The sequence below is a fragment of the Anabrus simplex genome, chromosome 6 (genome assembly GCF_040414725.1).
Source record: "Anabrus simplex isolate iqAnaSimp1 chromosome 6, ASM4041472v1, whole genome shotgun sequence".
Classification (NCBI taxonomy): domain Eukaryota; kingdom Metazoa; phylum Arthropoda; class Insecta; order Orthoptera; family Tettigoniidae; genus Anabrus; species Anabrus simplex.
Genome location: NC_090270.1, coordinates 226,229,267 through 226,245,915, shown reverse-complemented (window position 1 = coordinate 226,245,915; position 16,649 = coordinate 226,229,267). Strand labels below are relative to the sequence as shown.

Sequence of the window (16,649 nt, the reverse complement as noted above, 5' to 3'; positions counted from 1 at the left end):
ACAACCTCTTCAAGCACCCTCACTAAGCCATTCAACCTATCACGCCCTTGTTCCCCCTCCAATACACACAACTCTTTCCCATGTGCCAATCACAGGCCCACAGCCCCACCTTCTCAGGTCCACTCCCCTCCACCAAGACGTCACATGTTCAACACGAGGAGCAAGATGTTACTGACAGCCAGTGCTTCACAAACCTCTTAGCAATAAGGTAACAGCCCAACACCGCTTAAGGCAAGTTTTAACTTCACTGTCTCAGTTCTTTAACGCATTCATTCTTTCTCTTTACCCGTCATTTCACTCAACTAATTAAGAATTTCTGATTTTACGTAAGACAGCTCAACATTAATTACATCGCACAACGTTTTGACTGTCACCCATTCAACCAATAAACTGACATCCCATATTACAACAAAAGAAACACATGGAAAAACTTAAAAACACTAGTATTTGAGAAGATTTAACGACATTTCAACCGCCTTCATTCAAGCGATTATTTTAACTTGTTTCAACATAGGTTCATTTTGCATCAAGTATCAACTATTGTTTACATGCACTAGGCACTCCGTCTTCATAGAGAGTGTCCAACGGAGGTGATTAGCCCATGGATACTTCGGCAAACTAATTTGTTTGAGTCTAAATTATAATTAGTCAACATAGACATCCAAGTTGAATTACGACGTAATGCAACATTTTTACATGAGTTGGTCATAATATCACATACAAAATTTCATATCTTGAAGCTAACTCTGATTAAACTACATCAGGAACGTAATATTGATGTCAAAAAAAAATTCATGAAAATTAATACAAATTTGGAATGCTTTTCCAGAACATTTTACAATGTAAAATACGTGTACAGCAATAATTGTAATTATATGTATTCTGCATTCATTTACAATATTTGTGTATAAATTTTAAACCGTCTTCGAACTTAGCATCAAATAAGACTTTAAACCACCATTATTGTCAATACTGTCCATATGATGGCCTTGTTTTAAGTGAAAATTCACCAACGTGTTCACTAGTGTAACATTTTTTAAATCAATTTGATATTTTGTTAATTATAAGATCTTGTAAATGTTTTTTAATGTATTCACTCATGCAACGTATTTTTATAATTTCTAACCAGACGTCTGGTAGAATTTTGAGGTATTGATATGACTGATGATGCCCCATAGAAGGGGCGAAACATATCTCAACTATTTTAATGATGTTTAACTAATATGTTAACATCTTGTACTGTATTGAATAGGTTGAAGTTAAAATAGTCCGATTTGTTGGCTGAATGGTCAGCGTTCTGGCCTTCGGTTCAGAGGGTCCCGGGTTCGAGTCCCCATCGGGTCGGGGATTTTAACCTTAATTGGTTAATTCCAATGGCCCGGGGGCTGGGTGTTTGTGCTGTCCCCAACATCCCTGCAACTCACACACCACACATAACACTATCCTCCACCACAATAACACGCAGTTTCCTACACATGGCAGATGCCACCCACCCTCATCGGAGGGTCTGCCTTACAAGGGCTGCACTTGGCTAGAAATAGCCACACGAAATTATTATTATATATAGTTAAAATAAATTTCTTATATTATATTAAGACGTAGTAATGGTATAATCCACTCTTAACACTTACTGTAAGATTTTCAACTGCAATCTTGGGACGAGCAGCATGATACAAGATAAATAAGATATTTATGCCAATACCAACGAGGATGCCGAGTTCCAATTGTAGAACCAAGCAGGCAATGAATGTTCCAATCCCAGGAATTAAGTCACTCTCTGAAAAAAAATTAAATTTGCATTTGAAGACCACAGGGAAAGATAAGTCCATTTCTGTAAGTTATATGATTATGATGCTGTCTGGTGACTAAATATGAGTACTTTTAGGTGACATAACCAAAGTGGGGAAAGAGCTGACAGGTCACATGATATAGGGAAGAAAAAAATTACTGTTCTGTGGAATAATTTGACAAGTCCAGGTGAAACAGGGAAAAAAAAAAGTTTATACATCCAAGAAAACTTCAATTTTGTAGTCCTGGATAAGAATATGTGTATGGAAGTAAGGATTTTAAGAGGTTCTTAGATAGTTGATCATCTTCACATATAAACAGTTTGGACAAACTAATGATTTAATATCAGTTAAGTCTGACTCCTTGGCTGAATGGTCAGCATTGAAGCCTTCAGTTTAGAGGATCCTGGGTTCAATCCCTGGCTGGTTTGGGGATTTTACATGCATATGTTTTTTTCCCACAATCTTGGGGAACTGGGTGTTCTGTCCGAACACTCTCGTCATCATGTACACTATCAACCATCACAGAAACACACAACACTAAATGCATCTCTCCACAGAGGGATGGCATCAGCAAGGGCATCTTGTTGTAAATCGGAGTCAAATCCACATGTGCCACACAGTTTGCACCTGCTATTTGACCAGAGCCTGGGAAAAAGTGATAGAAGAATTAGTTCTAACATTAGTAAAGAAAATTAATCTTATCCTTGTTCCTTTCCATTCATCCAAACAGAACAGCTGAAGGTCTCCAATGACAACATCAGAGATTTACAGAATCTGAAAGAGATTTGTAGCCCAGAGGCAAAATCCTTTTTTGAGGAACTGACACACTAAAATACTTGTGTGAAATTTATTCTTGTGTTTCAATTTACACCATGATCTTGTGTGAAATGTATTCTTATGTTTCTTGTTTATAGTTGTACTCAATAATTAAAATATATTTCAAATTATTCGTAATTGAAAAGTCCTAAATGTTGTTTGTTGTCTGAAGGGTATGCTGATTTCCTGTTTCGCACAAATTGAAAATAATTAATGATATCATTGGGGAGACTTGACTAATACCCCAACTGTACCGAGAGATCTCTGCACATGGTTATGAGGGTATTTAGGGGTTGTAGTAAGGATGTAAAGGAGAGGGCATATAAGTCTCTGGTAAGACCCCAACTAGAGTATGGTTCAAGTGCATGGGACCCCTCACCAGGATTACTTGATTCGAGAACTGGAAAAAATCCAAAGAAAAGCAGCTCGATTTGTTCTGGCTGATTTCCGACAAAAGAGTAGCATTACAAAAATGTTACAAAGTTTGGGCTGGGAAGACTTGGGAGAAAGGAGATGAGCAGTTCGACTAAGTAGTATGTCTTACATGTTATAAACCTCATTATTGATCCGTATTGAAAATTTTTATAGTTAAAAAACAATGAAGGTATTTATTAAACCACATGTTCAGTACTTTACATCCACTTATAAGTGGTTACATAAACATAATAACAGTTATTTGGGACATGTTTCACACCTAATTTAGGGCATCTTCAGCCTAAAATATAATCTTCAAAAGTACAAAAATATTAAAAGAGAAGCTAGAAGATTAGCCTTGCAGCCTAATTACTAAAACTTGGTACATATAATGTTAATAATACATTGATACATTAATACAACATGTTAATGGAGCACTGTCAATGATCACAGTAAAACTTTGTCCGAGTCTAAAACTTCCTCCAATAAAATTATATAGTTCTGATTAAAATGGTTCAACTAAAATTGTTTGTGGTTTCACCTAATGTGAGATTGCATATATTGCCAACACATTAGGTGAAACCACAAACAATTTTAGTTGAACCATTTTAATCACCTACGTAATTTTATTGGAGGAAGTTTTAGCCTCGGACAAGATAGTTTTAGTATGATCATTGACAGTGCTCCATTAACATGTTTTATTAATGTATCAATGTATTATTCACATTATATGTACCAAGGTTTAGTAATTAGGCTACAAGGCTAATCTTCTAGCTTCTCTTTTAATATTATGTGCACTTTTGAAGATTATATTTTAGGCTGAAGATGCCCTAAATTAGGGGCGAAACATGTCCCGAATAAGTGTTATTATGTTTATGTAACCACTTATAAGTGGATGTAAAGTATTGAACAGGTGGTTTAATAAATACCTTCATTGTTTTTGAACTACAATTGGTATGTTCCGAGCTGTCAGTGGAGAGATGGCGTGGAATGACATCAGTAGACGAATATGTTTGAGTGATGTCTTTAAAAGTAGGAAAGATCACAATATGAAGATAAAGTTGGAATACAAGAGGACAAATTGGGGCAAATATTTGTTTATAGGTAGGGGGGGTTAGGGATTGGAATAACTTACCAAGGGAGATGTTCAATAAATGTCCAATTTCTTTGCGGTCATTTAAGAAAAGGTTAGGAAAACAACAGACAGGGAATCTGCCACCTGGGCGACTACCCTAAATGCAGATCGGTAGTGACTGATTAGTGATTTTATTGAAATCAGGCAAAATAAAGGTAAAATGATAAATATTGAAGGAATTCTGATTATTTATAAGGGAATGGTAAGTCCATTAAGCTTTCTCACAAAAACGAAGGTCTAGCTTATGTTCCAATATAAAAGGATGACAACACCACATACTGTTTTACCAAATCCAAACTGGTTTGGATTATAAGGGTTTGTTTGAGAGCATTTCAATCTTTAAAATTGCTCTCCTGAAAATGATGAAAATGGCATTCTCCCCTGTGGTATAATCACCATTGCTTGTAACTAGATCTCACAAATTCTGCTTTTCCAACATCTGTGGGGTCACAGTTGTGATCTGTGTCGCACATGTCTAATTGGCCAGGTTTCACAGCCAGATACCCTTCCTAATGCCAATCCTATATGGAAGCATGTGATCACTATTGCATGTTTCTGTGGTGTGTTATCTCAATATGAAGCCCTAAGCCAGAAGAATTAATCAGACATAATTAAAGTCCCCAATCCATCTGGAAATCAAACCTGGGACTCTCTAAAATGAAGGCCTCGATGCTGACCTTTCAGCCAAGGAGATGAACAACTAGATCTCACAAATAGCCTAGTGGCAAGTATGCTGAGGATATTTCCTAAAATGCCTATTTGCTCCTGTTACTGTTAAACATCCATTTTGTGTCAAATTATGATGAATAAACGACATTCGTTATTACCTATTTCATGGTAAATACCTATTTAAGAATCTAAAATTGTATTTTTTAACATTTTAATTTTATTTTTGGCTTCAATGTATCTCATTGGTTGGCAGAGAATAACAGACAGCAGACAACACAGTACTCTTTGTGTTCTGCTACATTAATGGCCACTTGCTTGGTCATGGAAACTACCTGTGATGAATTGAGGAACTATGATGCTGCACTGAGTTTTTCTTTTCTTCTTTGGCAGTGTTGGAATCAGTTATATTTTATACCTAGGTACAGTGTGGCAGTTTGTTTTCTATCTTGTATAATTGCAATTGTCTTAAGTTCACTCAGAATTCCCAAACAGAAATCATTGAGAGCATTTCTATTTAAAGATTGGTTTAATGGCGATTGCAATTTTATAACTAACAGCCAAGTGGAGATGGTGTGCAACATAGAATCTCAGTTTAATAAAATTCCTAGAGATATGGACCAAATTCAGAAAGATTCTATGAACAAAGCTTGTTTGGGAAGATGTAAACCAAATAAATGATGTCTTCTGTGGAACTCCTTAAGCCACAACATCAGAGCTGTCACCAGTGGAAATGGCCTCATTTAAGTATTGCCCAATTACATACTGTGATCCTCTCAGTTTATAAATATCCTGACTGGAATGAGGTATAAATCTTGAAAAATTCACAGTATTCAACTGTAATGTAGTTGTAGAGATCTATAAGACACCAACCCTTCCAAATACAGTAAAACCTCTCTTTGACATTATTCAGGAGATAATTTAAATATAGTAGTTAAGTTGTTAATTCAGGTTTATACAAACTTACGTGCCAATATCTTAGTGCCTATTCAGGCCTAAGACAGGAATTTTTTAATGTCTAAATTTCCTCAGCATAGTGATATTTTATCAGCTTTTAAAAGTTACCTGCATTGATTTTCTTTTTTAAATATGAGCTTTAAATAAAGTGGAAGTCAGGAGGTTGTTGGCTCTAAACCTCCTGAGGACTTCAATGTCATTGACTAAGCTTAGTTCAATATACATTAGGAAAGATCTTAATTTGGACAATCACATAAATGGGATTGTAAGTAAGGGTTACAATAATTCTCTTCATATGGTTATGAGGATATTTAAGGGTTGTAGTAAGGATGTAAAGGAGAGGGCGTGTTAGTCACTGGTAAGATTCCAATTAGAGTATAGTTCCAGTAAATGGAACCCTTATCAGGATTACTTGATATGAGAACTGGAAAAGATCCAAAGGAAAATAGGACAATTTGTTCTGAGTGATTTCCAGCAAAAGAGTAGTGTTACAAAAAATGTTACAATGCTGGGGCTGCACCTTAATTAAGGCTATGGATGCTTCCTTCCAACTCATAGGCCTTTCCAATCTCATTTTCGCCATAAGACCTATCTGTTTTGGTGCAACGTACAATCACTAGCAAAAAAAAAACCAAACTATAATATGAATATCTATCTATCTATCTATCTATCTATCTATCTATCTATCTATCTATCTATATATATATATATATATATATAAAATTTGAACACATAACACAAAATTGTGAGAAAACCACAGTATCATACTAACGCCTATGTGTTATACATCTAAAGTAAGGTCTCCATCTTAAGATTACTAGAACAATATTATTTCCTTCATTAAGTCTTTTATTTGCGTAAAATAGTCATTTATTTGTCAGAGCCTCTGTGGCTCAGATGGTAGTGCGTTGGCCTCTCACAGCTGGATACCGTGATTCAAATCCCGGTTACTCCATGTGAGATTTGTGCTGGACAAAGCGGAGGCGGGACAGGTTTTTCTCCGGGCGCCCCGGTTTTCCCTGTCATCTTTCATTCCAGCAACACTCTCCATTATCATTTCGTAGCATTTCTCAGTCATTAATATCACCTTGGGAGTGGCGACCTGATTGTAATAACAGCTTATATATGTTTCATTCATTACATCCCTGACCCGGTCAAAGACTGGAAAACAGGTTGTAGGTTTTCATTTTTTCATTTTCAGTCATTTGTTTGAATAATATGTTGCTTAGGTCATTTCAGTTAACTGTATTGCCAGTAGATGACTCCATGAAAGTTGTCCCCACTGATCTTTCTATGGTAGCCCGATTGAGGGTTCTATGAAAGTTGTCTATGCAGTCTTTCTATGTTAGTCCAGTAGATGACTCCGTGAAATCAAGTATCACCAGAATGTATGTTGTTGCTCTGTATGACAAAATTATAAAATTAGAAGTCATTACAGGTTCTTCCAAGAATGAGATAATTTATCTAGCTAAGATTGGTTTGGTGTTTACTGACAGTAACCTGCCCGAGGCAGTTGCCATTACTTCTTGCTTTCGCAATGACCATTATCAAAGCACAAAGCAAAGTTTTGACAAAATAGGTACAGTGACTCAAATAATTATTTGCACACATTAATAATACACTTTGCTACATACTCTGGCCCTATGTTTCAGAGGAAATATTGTACACGCAAACTAGTTTCTGACAGAACCCAGTTTGACAGATTCAACATGGCGTTGAAATGTGTACTTTTGAAAAACAGGAGAGAACCAGTGAGGCTGGAACCTCAGAACGCAGTTAACGTGCTTCAAAAAAATTATTCGGACACAAGTCGGTTGCCATGCAGAGGTCGTGTGTAGAAGAGCCACAGACAGTATGAATGTAAACATTCAGTGAGTTAGAGTACTGTGTACAACTTAAGAGAAAATGGGCCGCAGAGGAAGGGAGAGCACAATCGAACAGTGGCAGCTAGTAATTTTTCACCATGCTAAAGTTAAAAGTTGTCCTCAAATTGCTGAAATGTTACAAATGAAGAAAAGTACAGTATCTGATATTATGACAAGATTCTGGAAGGAAGATAGGATTGAACATCTACCGCATACCAAGTCCAAGAACTTTTTCTTTGAGAGAAGATTGTTATATCATCAGAAAAACAAAAAAGGAACCCAAGTTTAGTGCTCCAAAACTCGTTACGGAGATTGCCGCAGACACCGAAAAGAAAGTTCATACCGAAACAATACGGAGAGTGCTCGGAAGAGGTAACTTTCACAGCCGTATTACAAGAAGGAAACCCTTCATAAATCAAATAAATCAAAGAAAGAGAATGCTGTTTGCCAAATAGCATGTTAGAGAAGACAATGATTGATGGAATGGCATTATATTTGCTCATGAGAGTAAATTTAACATGTTTCAGTCTGATGAGAGGATAACAGTTTGGCGACGTCCTAATACTGAGCTTCAAGAGAAAAATCTGAGAGCTACTGTGAAGGATGGCAGTAGACATATAATAGTGTGGGGGTGCATGTTAACGAATGGAGTTGGTGAACTGGTTTCTATTGAGGGTAAAATTGACCACTTTCATTACCTTAGAATGAAATGAAATGTCGTATGGCTTTTAGTGCCGGGATATCCCAGGATGGGTTCGGCTTGCCAGGTGCAGGTCTTTCTATTTGACTTCCGTAGGTGACCTGCGCATCGTGATGAGGATGAAATGATGATGAAGTGATGATGAAGCACAACACATACACCCAGCCCCCGTGCCATTGGAATTAACCAATTAAGGTTAAAATCCCCGACCCGGCTGGGAATCAAACCCGGGACCCTCTGAACCGAAGGCCAGTACGCTGACCGTTCAGCCAACGAGTTGGACATTACCTTAGAATACTGAGGGACAATATGAAAAAGAGTGCCTAAGATATGGGAATTGGTGAAATATTAAGTTTCATCAAGATAATGACCCAAAGCATATAGCCTGGAATGTAAGAATGTGGTTATTGTTTAAATGCCCAAAGGTTCTTTATCCTCCCCCTTAATCACTAGACTTGAATGTGATTGAGAATCATTGGGACAAATTGATAGAAATAAGAAAAACAACAATGGCATCTAGAGAACAGCTTGATAACCGACTTCAAGAAGAGTGGCAGAAGATATCTCCCAACTACATCCAGAAATTAGTGGAGAGCATTCCAAGTCAACTCAAGGAAGTAATAAAAATGAAAGGAAAGCCCACCAGATGCTGAACCTTTAGGACCATATGTAGAAAAGGAAAGTGTCCAAATAATTTTATGCAATATTGGTTTTGGTTTTGATTTTGTTTTTTAATTATTATATTTTCATTTACAGTGTCCATTAGAACAATTATGGACGTTTAGTTTTTATATTCCTTATAGAAAATTGTATTCAATTTATAGCAGTGCTTTATTATTACTGAAATCACTAATACAAAGGAAAATGTAATAAATCATGTATGTCCGAATAATTATGCAAGTCACTGTATTTACTTATCTCGGTGTGTTTTTCAGTCATATGTGACACTAGCAAGATACCCATGTTTCGCTACGGCTTTAATATGAAAATTATTATTCAAAGTTTTACATAATGGAGAGTCCACTGTCAGCTCAGCCTGTAAAACACGACCTCAGTTTGTACGTCAAGCGGTTTTCGGAGAATGAGACGTCCTAATACTGAGCTTCAAGAGAAAAATCTGAGAGCTACTGTGAAGGATGGCGGTGGACATATAATAGTGTGGGGGTGCATGTTGACGAATGGAGTTGGTGAACTGGTTCCTATTGAGGGTAAAATTGACCACTTTCATTACCTTAGAATGAAATGAAATGTCGTACGGCTTTTAGTGCCGGGATATCCCAGGACCACTCACTTGAACCCCGTATGGAAGAATTTGAATGTTTTAAACCATATCTGATTTAACATTTAGGACATAAAAGCGACCAACCTGTGAACCCTTCATAAAAAAAGTTATGTTCGTGCCTATAACGGTTTTGGAAGAAAGGATATTGTGTTTTTGAGAGTCAACTACCATTTAAACCTCTTAGGGGAGAAATGGTTTGAAGTATACAGTATTTTACACCTAGGACATGAAAGAAGACCCTTCTCGTAAAATTACAACTTTGTACGTCAAACAGTTTTGGAGGGATGAATAATTTAGTTTACGGAGCTAACCTCATTTGACACTTTAGCGGTTGAACATTTAAAAATATTTCCTACTTCACACCTAGGATTTAAAATATATACTGCTATTTGGAATTTTGTCTTTGTATGTTAAACCATTTTGGAGGAAGGAATTAATAGACTTGTTTTCGGATCTTAACCCCCATTTAACTCTCTGAGGGGTTAAATTTGTTTCAAACCTTCTGTTATTTAACACCTAGGATATCATTCAATATTTTAACTTCGTAATTCAAACAGTTTCTTATGAACGTATATTTTTGTCATCATTCCTTTTCTCCCAGCCTAAACCACTTTGGGGGTGTATTGTTTTAAGTCCAATTCTTATTTGTATCCTCACAAAAGAATTCAACTCCTTTTACACCCCGCTTAAGTTGATTCCCACCTTTGGCCCAACAAAAAAATGCGCGTTTCTTTATTTTTAAAGAAGATTCCAAATACCAATTTTCACATCCATAACATCCTTCGTTTTTATGATATAAGTATCCTCATACAAAGAATTAAATTCTTTTCAATTCATTTACTTCATTTAACCACCCTTAATTAGATTTTCCAAAAACAAAACAATGTGTGTTTCTTTATTTTTAAAGAAGATTCCAAATATAAATTTTCATGTCTGTAACATCTTCAGTTTTTGATATATAAGTATCCACATAAAAAGGATTCGACCCTTTTTCAGTCCTTTTTACACCCCCTTTAATTGGATCTTACAAAAACAAAAAAACAAAAAAACAAAAATATGTGTTTCTTTATTTTAAAAGGAGATTCCAAATACCAATTTTCACATCTGTAATATCTTCAGATTTTGAGATACCAGTATTCTAATAAAAATAATTCAACCCCTCTTTCAGTCCTTTCTATCCCCCCACTCCTAGTGATTTTTCAGGAAAGAAAAAATATATGTTACTGTATATTTAAAAGAGATTGAAAAAACTAATTTTTCCTGTAACATGTTGTGATTTTGAGATATACTCATTTAAACAATTCACCCCCCTTTGTCAGTCCTGTTCAACCCCCCACCCCCCCTTAAGTAGGTTTCACAAAAAACAAAAAACAATACTTCATTCTTTATTTTTAAGGGAGATTCCAAATACAACTTTTCATAACTGTAAATCTTCAGTTTTTGAGATATAAGTATCCTCAGAAAGGTATTCAATCCCTTTCTCACCTTTTATTTACCCCCTTAAAAGAGGATTTTTCTGAAAACAAAAAAATAAGTATTTCCTTATTTTTATAGGAGATTCTAAATATCAATTTTCACGTCTGTAACATCTTCAGTATTTGATCTATAAATATCCCCATAAAAAGAATTCAACTAAGTTCACTTTTCTTCACCAACCCCACTCCTTAAGTGGATTTTCTGAAAACAAATTATGCATGTTCCTTTACGTTTATAGGAGATTCCAAATACCAATTTTCATATCTGTATCGTGTTACATTTTTTACATATATCCATTTTAAGACTTCATCCCCTTTGTCACTCCTGTTCACCACCCCTTAAGTATATTTTCCAAAAAGAAAAAAGTATATGTTTATTTTTAAAGGAGATTTCAAATACCAATTTTCATGTCTTTAACATCTTCAGTTTTTGAGATATAAGTATCCACATAAAATTAATTCAACCCCTTTTCTGTCCTTTTTACCCCCCATCCTGAAGAGTTTTTTTCTGAAAACAAACAATTATGTGTTACTTTTATTTTTAAAAGTGATGTATGTAACATGTTTTGACATTTACTGTATATATGCTCATTTTAAAAATTTACCCCCTTCAATACTTCCCCTTAAGTGGATTTTCAGAAAACAAATTATGTGTGTTGCTTTACTTTTACATGAGATTCCAAATACCAATTTTCACTTCTGTAACATGTTACGTTTTTGAGATATACTCATTTTAAGAATTCACCCCCTTTGTCACTCCTGTTTCTTTATTTTTAAAGGAGATTCCAAAAACCAAATTTCATGACTCTAACATCTTCAGTTTTTGAGATATAAGTATCCACATAAAATTTATTCAACCCCTTTTTCACCTTTTCACTCCCCCCCCCCAACCTTAACAGGATTTTCCAAGAACAAAAAAATATAAGTTTCTTTTTTAAAGGAGATTCCAAATACCAATGTTCACTTCTTTAAACTGTTCAGTTTTCGAGATATAGGTACACTCATTTTAAAAATTCACCCCCCCTCCCTTTTCACCCCCTTAGCGATGGTATATCCAAAAAAAATCCTTCCTTAGTGAGAACCTACATTGTAATAAGAATGTATCCCCAAAATTTCATTTCTTTATGTCCAGTAGTTTTGGGTCGGCGATGATGAATCTGTCAGTCAGTCAGTCAGTCAGTCAGTCAGTCAGGACAAGGTATTTTAATACCGGTACAGATTTAATAGAGTTAAAGCTGTGAGGGATATCAAAATTAAAATTATACCTACACCAGTCTGCCCCTGTGGTGTGGTGGTTAGTGTGATTAGCTGCCACCCTTGGAGGCTCAGATTCGATTCCCAAAATTTGAAAAGAGGTACGAGGACTGGAATGGGGTCCACTCCACCTTGGGAGGTCAACTGAATAGAGGGGGTTCGATTCCCACCTCAGCCATCCTCAAAGTGGTTTTCCGTGGTTTCCCACTTCTTCTCCAAGTAAATGCTGAGATGGTACCTAACTTAAGGTCGCAGTCACTTTCTACTTTTAACCCTTTCCTATTCCATCATTGTGTCAGTGCAATGTAAAGCAAATAATAAAAATTCATATATACAATTACACCATATCAGGATCAGTTCCCCAAAACTGAAGGGTATTTCACAAAAAACATAGTTTACAATGAAATACTAACATTAGTCAATGAGTAGGATAGTCAAATGCAACCATTTACAGTGAACTGTAGCCTACTTTATTAAAGTGATTCATGACTGTTAAAATGGACTTCCGGAGTTCAGTATATTTTCCGTTACTTCACTCACACTTCCTTTATCATCAGTTTCATTTTTAGTCTTTCTTCGCAGCTATTGCTGTGACAGGCCACTAGTAAAGTTGGAATTCAAGAGAATAAATTAGGGCAAATATTTGTTAATTGAAAGAGGATTGGAATAATTTACTACTGTAGATGCTTAATAAATTTCCCACTTCTTGGAATCATTCAAGGAAAGACTAGGTAAGCAACTGATGGGGAATCTGCCACCTGGGCAACAGCTTAGTATTAAATGAAAATCAGATGAGACAGGGTATGCAATGAAGTGACAAGACAGAGAGTTGATGTTGGGAAATTGCAGGTCAAGATTGATTCAGAGAAGCTTTAGTAGTTTGTGCACATGATGAGAATGCTGAAGTGGGCATACAAGGCAATGATGACAGGGAAAAGGCCTCGAAGTTGCCCCAGAACTAGGTAGTAAGGGAGTGCATTAAAGAAAGAGGAATCAACATTAACAGAGTATTTGAAGAGGAATGGATGGAGTGAAGTGGAGGGCATTAGTACACTACCATACCCAGAGAGAGTCTGTAACAGTGGCAGACTGTATGGGTATATTTGGGTAATTATTGGGGGGCATGATTAACATGAACACAGGCATGTGAAATGAGGAACAACTATTAATGCAAACATTCCTATATATTATTAATTATTTTATGCCCACACTGGAGCACTTTAATCAACCCATTTACATTTAAGTCTTAAGAGTATTAACTACAAATTTGGGCTATTTCATTTTTTCTGACCTGGCTGCCCTTTCTTCCTCAGTTATGGTGTACCGTTTGCGTGTAAACATTTTTAGTTTAAGTCTCAAGTCTCTGTTTCTCAGCATCCTCTTCTCTTCTCAGTCTTCAATTTGCTGCATTGTCAAACCTAATTCATCTAAATCATCCTGGACTTCTTAGAACCAATTATTCTTGGTTTTACTTTTCCAAAAGTAGTTGAAAAGATGTTTCAGTACCCTGGTTTCTGGTAGTCTTGATATGTGGCAGAAAAATGTAACCCTCCTTTTCTGCATTGTGTCTATTATTGACTCAGTTTCCTGGTATACAACTTCATTAGGTAAGACATTCCTATATTATAATAATAATAATAATAATAATAATAATAATAATAATAATAATAATAATAATAATAATAATAATAATAATAATAATAATAATAATAATAATAATAACAAACAGAAAAAAAGAACAATACTGTAATAGAGTTTGTTTGTCAAATACATTTTTGAATAAGTCTTATGTATGGAGTTTTCAATAATATTCACAAGTAAACAGAAAAATAGAAATTGATTCATAAAAAAATATTTTGAAGGAATGTTTTATGTATGAAGCTATCAAAAACAATCACAAGTAAAAGAATTAAAACTTGCTTCATAAATTCATTTTCTTAATAAATGTCCTATTACTGTATATTACGCATTTTATGAAACAAAATGTGAAAAGCTCTACCACCAGATGTACCACCTGAACAGTCTCCATTGGGAAATGTAGTTTCTTTCTAATCTTATTTCTTGACATAAAACTATCTACCACCTTCTCTAGATTTAACGCCTTAGCAGCCTCCGAAGACTACCAAACTCCACGTTTTTTATGGTGGCAGAGGCAAAATGGTACTCTGCTCCCCTAAGATCGTTTGGGGGAGGGGGCAGAAAATGCCTTGCCCCCTCAAAGTCGGCGCCACTGAACAGCGATGATTACCACAAGCAACCAGCATAAGTCCATGGTATTTGCTCTTGTACATTTATTATTACTACTTCTCACTTACAAAAGGCAAGTTGCTGTAAGGACAAAAAGTACCAGTATAATAAGCATCAGAGCACATGTGGCACCATTACTGTACATAAATATCATAGGTGGATAAATCTATCTCTTCTTGGTGTCTCATTCTAGTTGGTCGATGTGAGTCTTGAAGCATATCATAGGATCCAAAACGATTCCTTTCTTGCTTCCAGGTTTAAAGGCTATCACGTCAATATGTTGATTACTTCTTTCAGTAGCTAGATCAGTGACTTCTTCATCTGCTAGAAAACCATAATCTCCCAGAGTGTCTGTGATGATGTATCATGTTGTATTTAGAGTTAATGTTGAATGAAACTGTTAAAAAACCTTCACAGTTGTGATTTCCTGTGAGGAAGCCATATCAGAGAGGCCTTCACAAAATATCAAGATTTTGGTGTAGTTTGTTGCAGTTCATATGGCATGCACTCAAAACATGATCATGTCTTTGTGCCATTAAACAAAATATTAATACATTAAAAGGTATTATGTTTAAACTTACTTTTAGTTTTCCATATCGGAATTACAACATGGACTTCAACCATGAATATAACAGCAGCAATGATGATGGCTGCCAGAGCAGCTTTCGGAATAAATGAGAAGTACGGCGTGAAGAAGAGCAGTGCAAATATCACCAAAATACCTGAAAACAAATATTAAAACTTAGAACAACATTCACAAGGGAAGTATTGTATATGCCTGATGAAATGACATCGAAAAGGTCGCTAGTTGCAAGGTTTCTTACTCGGAGACTACAGACAACATGAAGTAGAATTTCACTAGTACAGTATGGTTTATAGTAACTTAAAATAATTATTTAATCCTCAAAGGGTGGAATTTAATATATTTAATCCCATAACAATTTGCCTGCGGGCCTGCCTGCTGGCCATGATTGTTAGGGCATCAAGTCTATATGGTCTGACACCATGGTTAGTCAGTTCGAGTCCTGTTGGTCAAAAAAACGTTTCACCATTAGAATGTTGGCGAGAGGGTAGGAGAGGTGGTGGTATACAATTTCTAATTGCTAGATTGCATACAAAAAGCCCGGATTCAATTCCAAACCTCTCTGCAGTGTTCATATGGAGTGAGGGCATATGACAGTGTTGATAATGATTCGTCTGTTGGATGGGAATGTTAAGCCTTGAAAAGACCCCATGGTGCTATTTGACAGGAGTAGGCTATGTGCCAGCACCAGGTTTCACCCTCTCCATTCTTACCATCATATATCACATAATTCATGTCGTCTTATACAACAGTTTGCCCACAAGCTGAATTTAATACATCAAACAGGCGAAAGTTACACCATACACATAGTGCTTGAATAGCTTGACAGATGGCAGTAAACGACACTTTTAGCCCAGCTGAATGGGGAATCCCTGAATAGAATGCTGTTGTCACTTATGTGGTGAACTGAACTGAAGTACAAGTAGGCGCAACACAACTTCTGGTGGATCTTCAAATACCATACATTCAGGTAATTTTCTCCATATTTATTATTACTATTTTTATAATTTCATATAATTATATATACAGTAGAGTCTCGTTAATCCAAACTAATTGGGACCGCAGCCTGTTCGGATTACAAAATTTTCGGATTAACCGGAAAATATTTTCTAATAATAATGTTATTGCTTTTACGTCCCGCTAACTACTTTTACGGTTTCCAGAGACGCCTAGGTGCTGGGATTTTCTCCCGCAGGAGTTCTTTTATCTGCCAGTAAATCTACTTACACGAGGCTGACGTATTTGAGCACCTTCAGATACCACAGGACTGAACCAGGATCAAACCTGCCAAGTTGGTGTCAGAAGGCCAGCGCCTCAACCGTCTGCGGAAAAATAGTTTCTACAATACAGTACAGTACATACTGTAATTTGAAATGTCCATTCTTTAGCAGTTACATTAACAAAATACAAAATTACAGTAGGGTATTTAAGAACCCGTAGACGAGGGACAGTGAAAATGACATTA

General features: G+C 35.9%; 1 protein-coding gene across 1 annotated transcript in view; it reads right to left on the bottom strand.

Annotated features, from left to right (window-relative positions):
• The window catches only part of Esp (Epidermal stripes and patches), a 189,142-nt gene that overhangs the window by 21,203 nt on the left and 151,290 nt on the right, over window positions 1–16,649 (bottom strand). The window contains exons 10-11 of the mRNA XM_067150254.2: window positions 15,183–15,323; window positions 1,632–1,777 (exon numbers count right to left, since the gene is read on the bottom strand). Coding sequence (XP_067006355.2) covers window positions 1,632–1,777; window positions 15,183–15,323 — 287 coding nt within the window. The remainder of the gene's footprint in view (window positions 1–1,631; window positions 1,778–15,182; window positions 15,324–16,649) is intronic.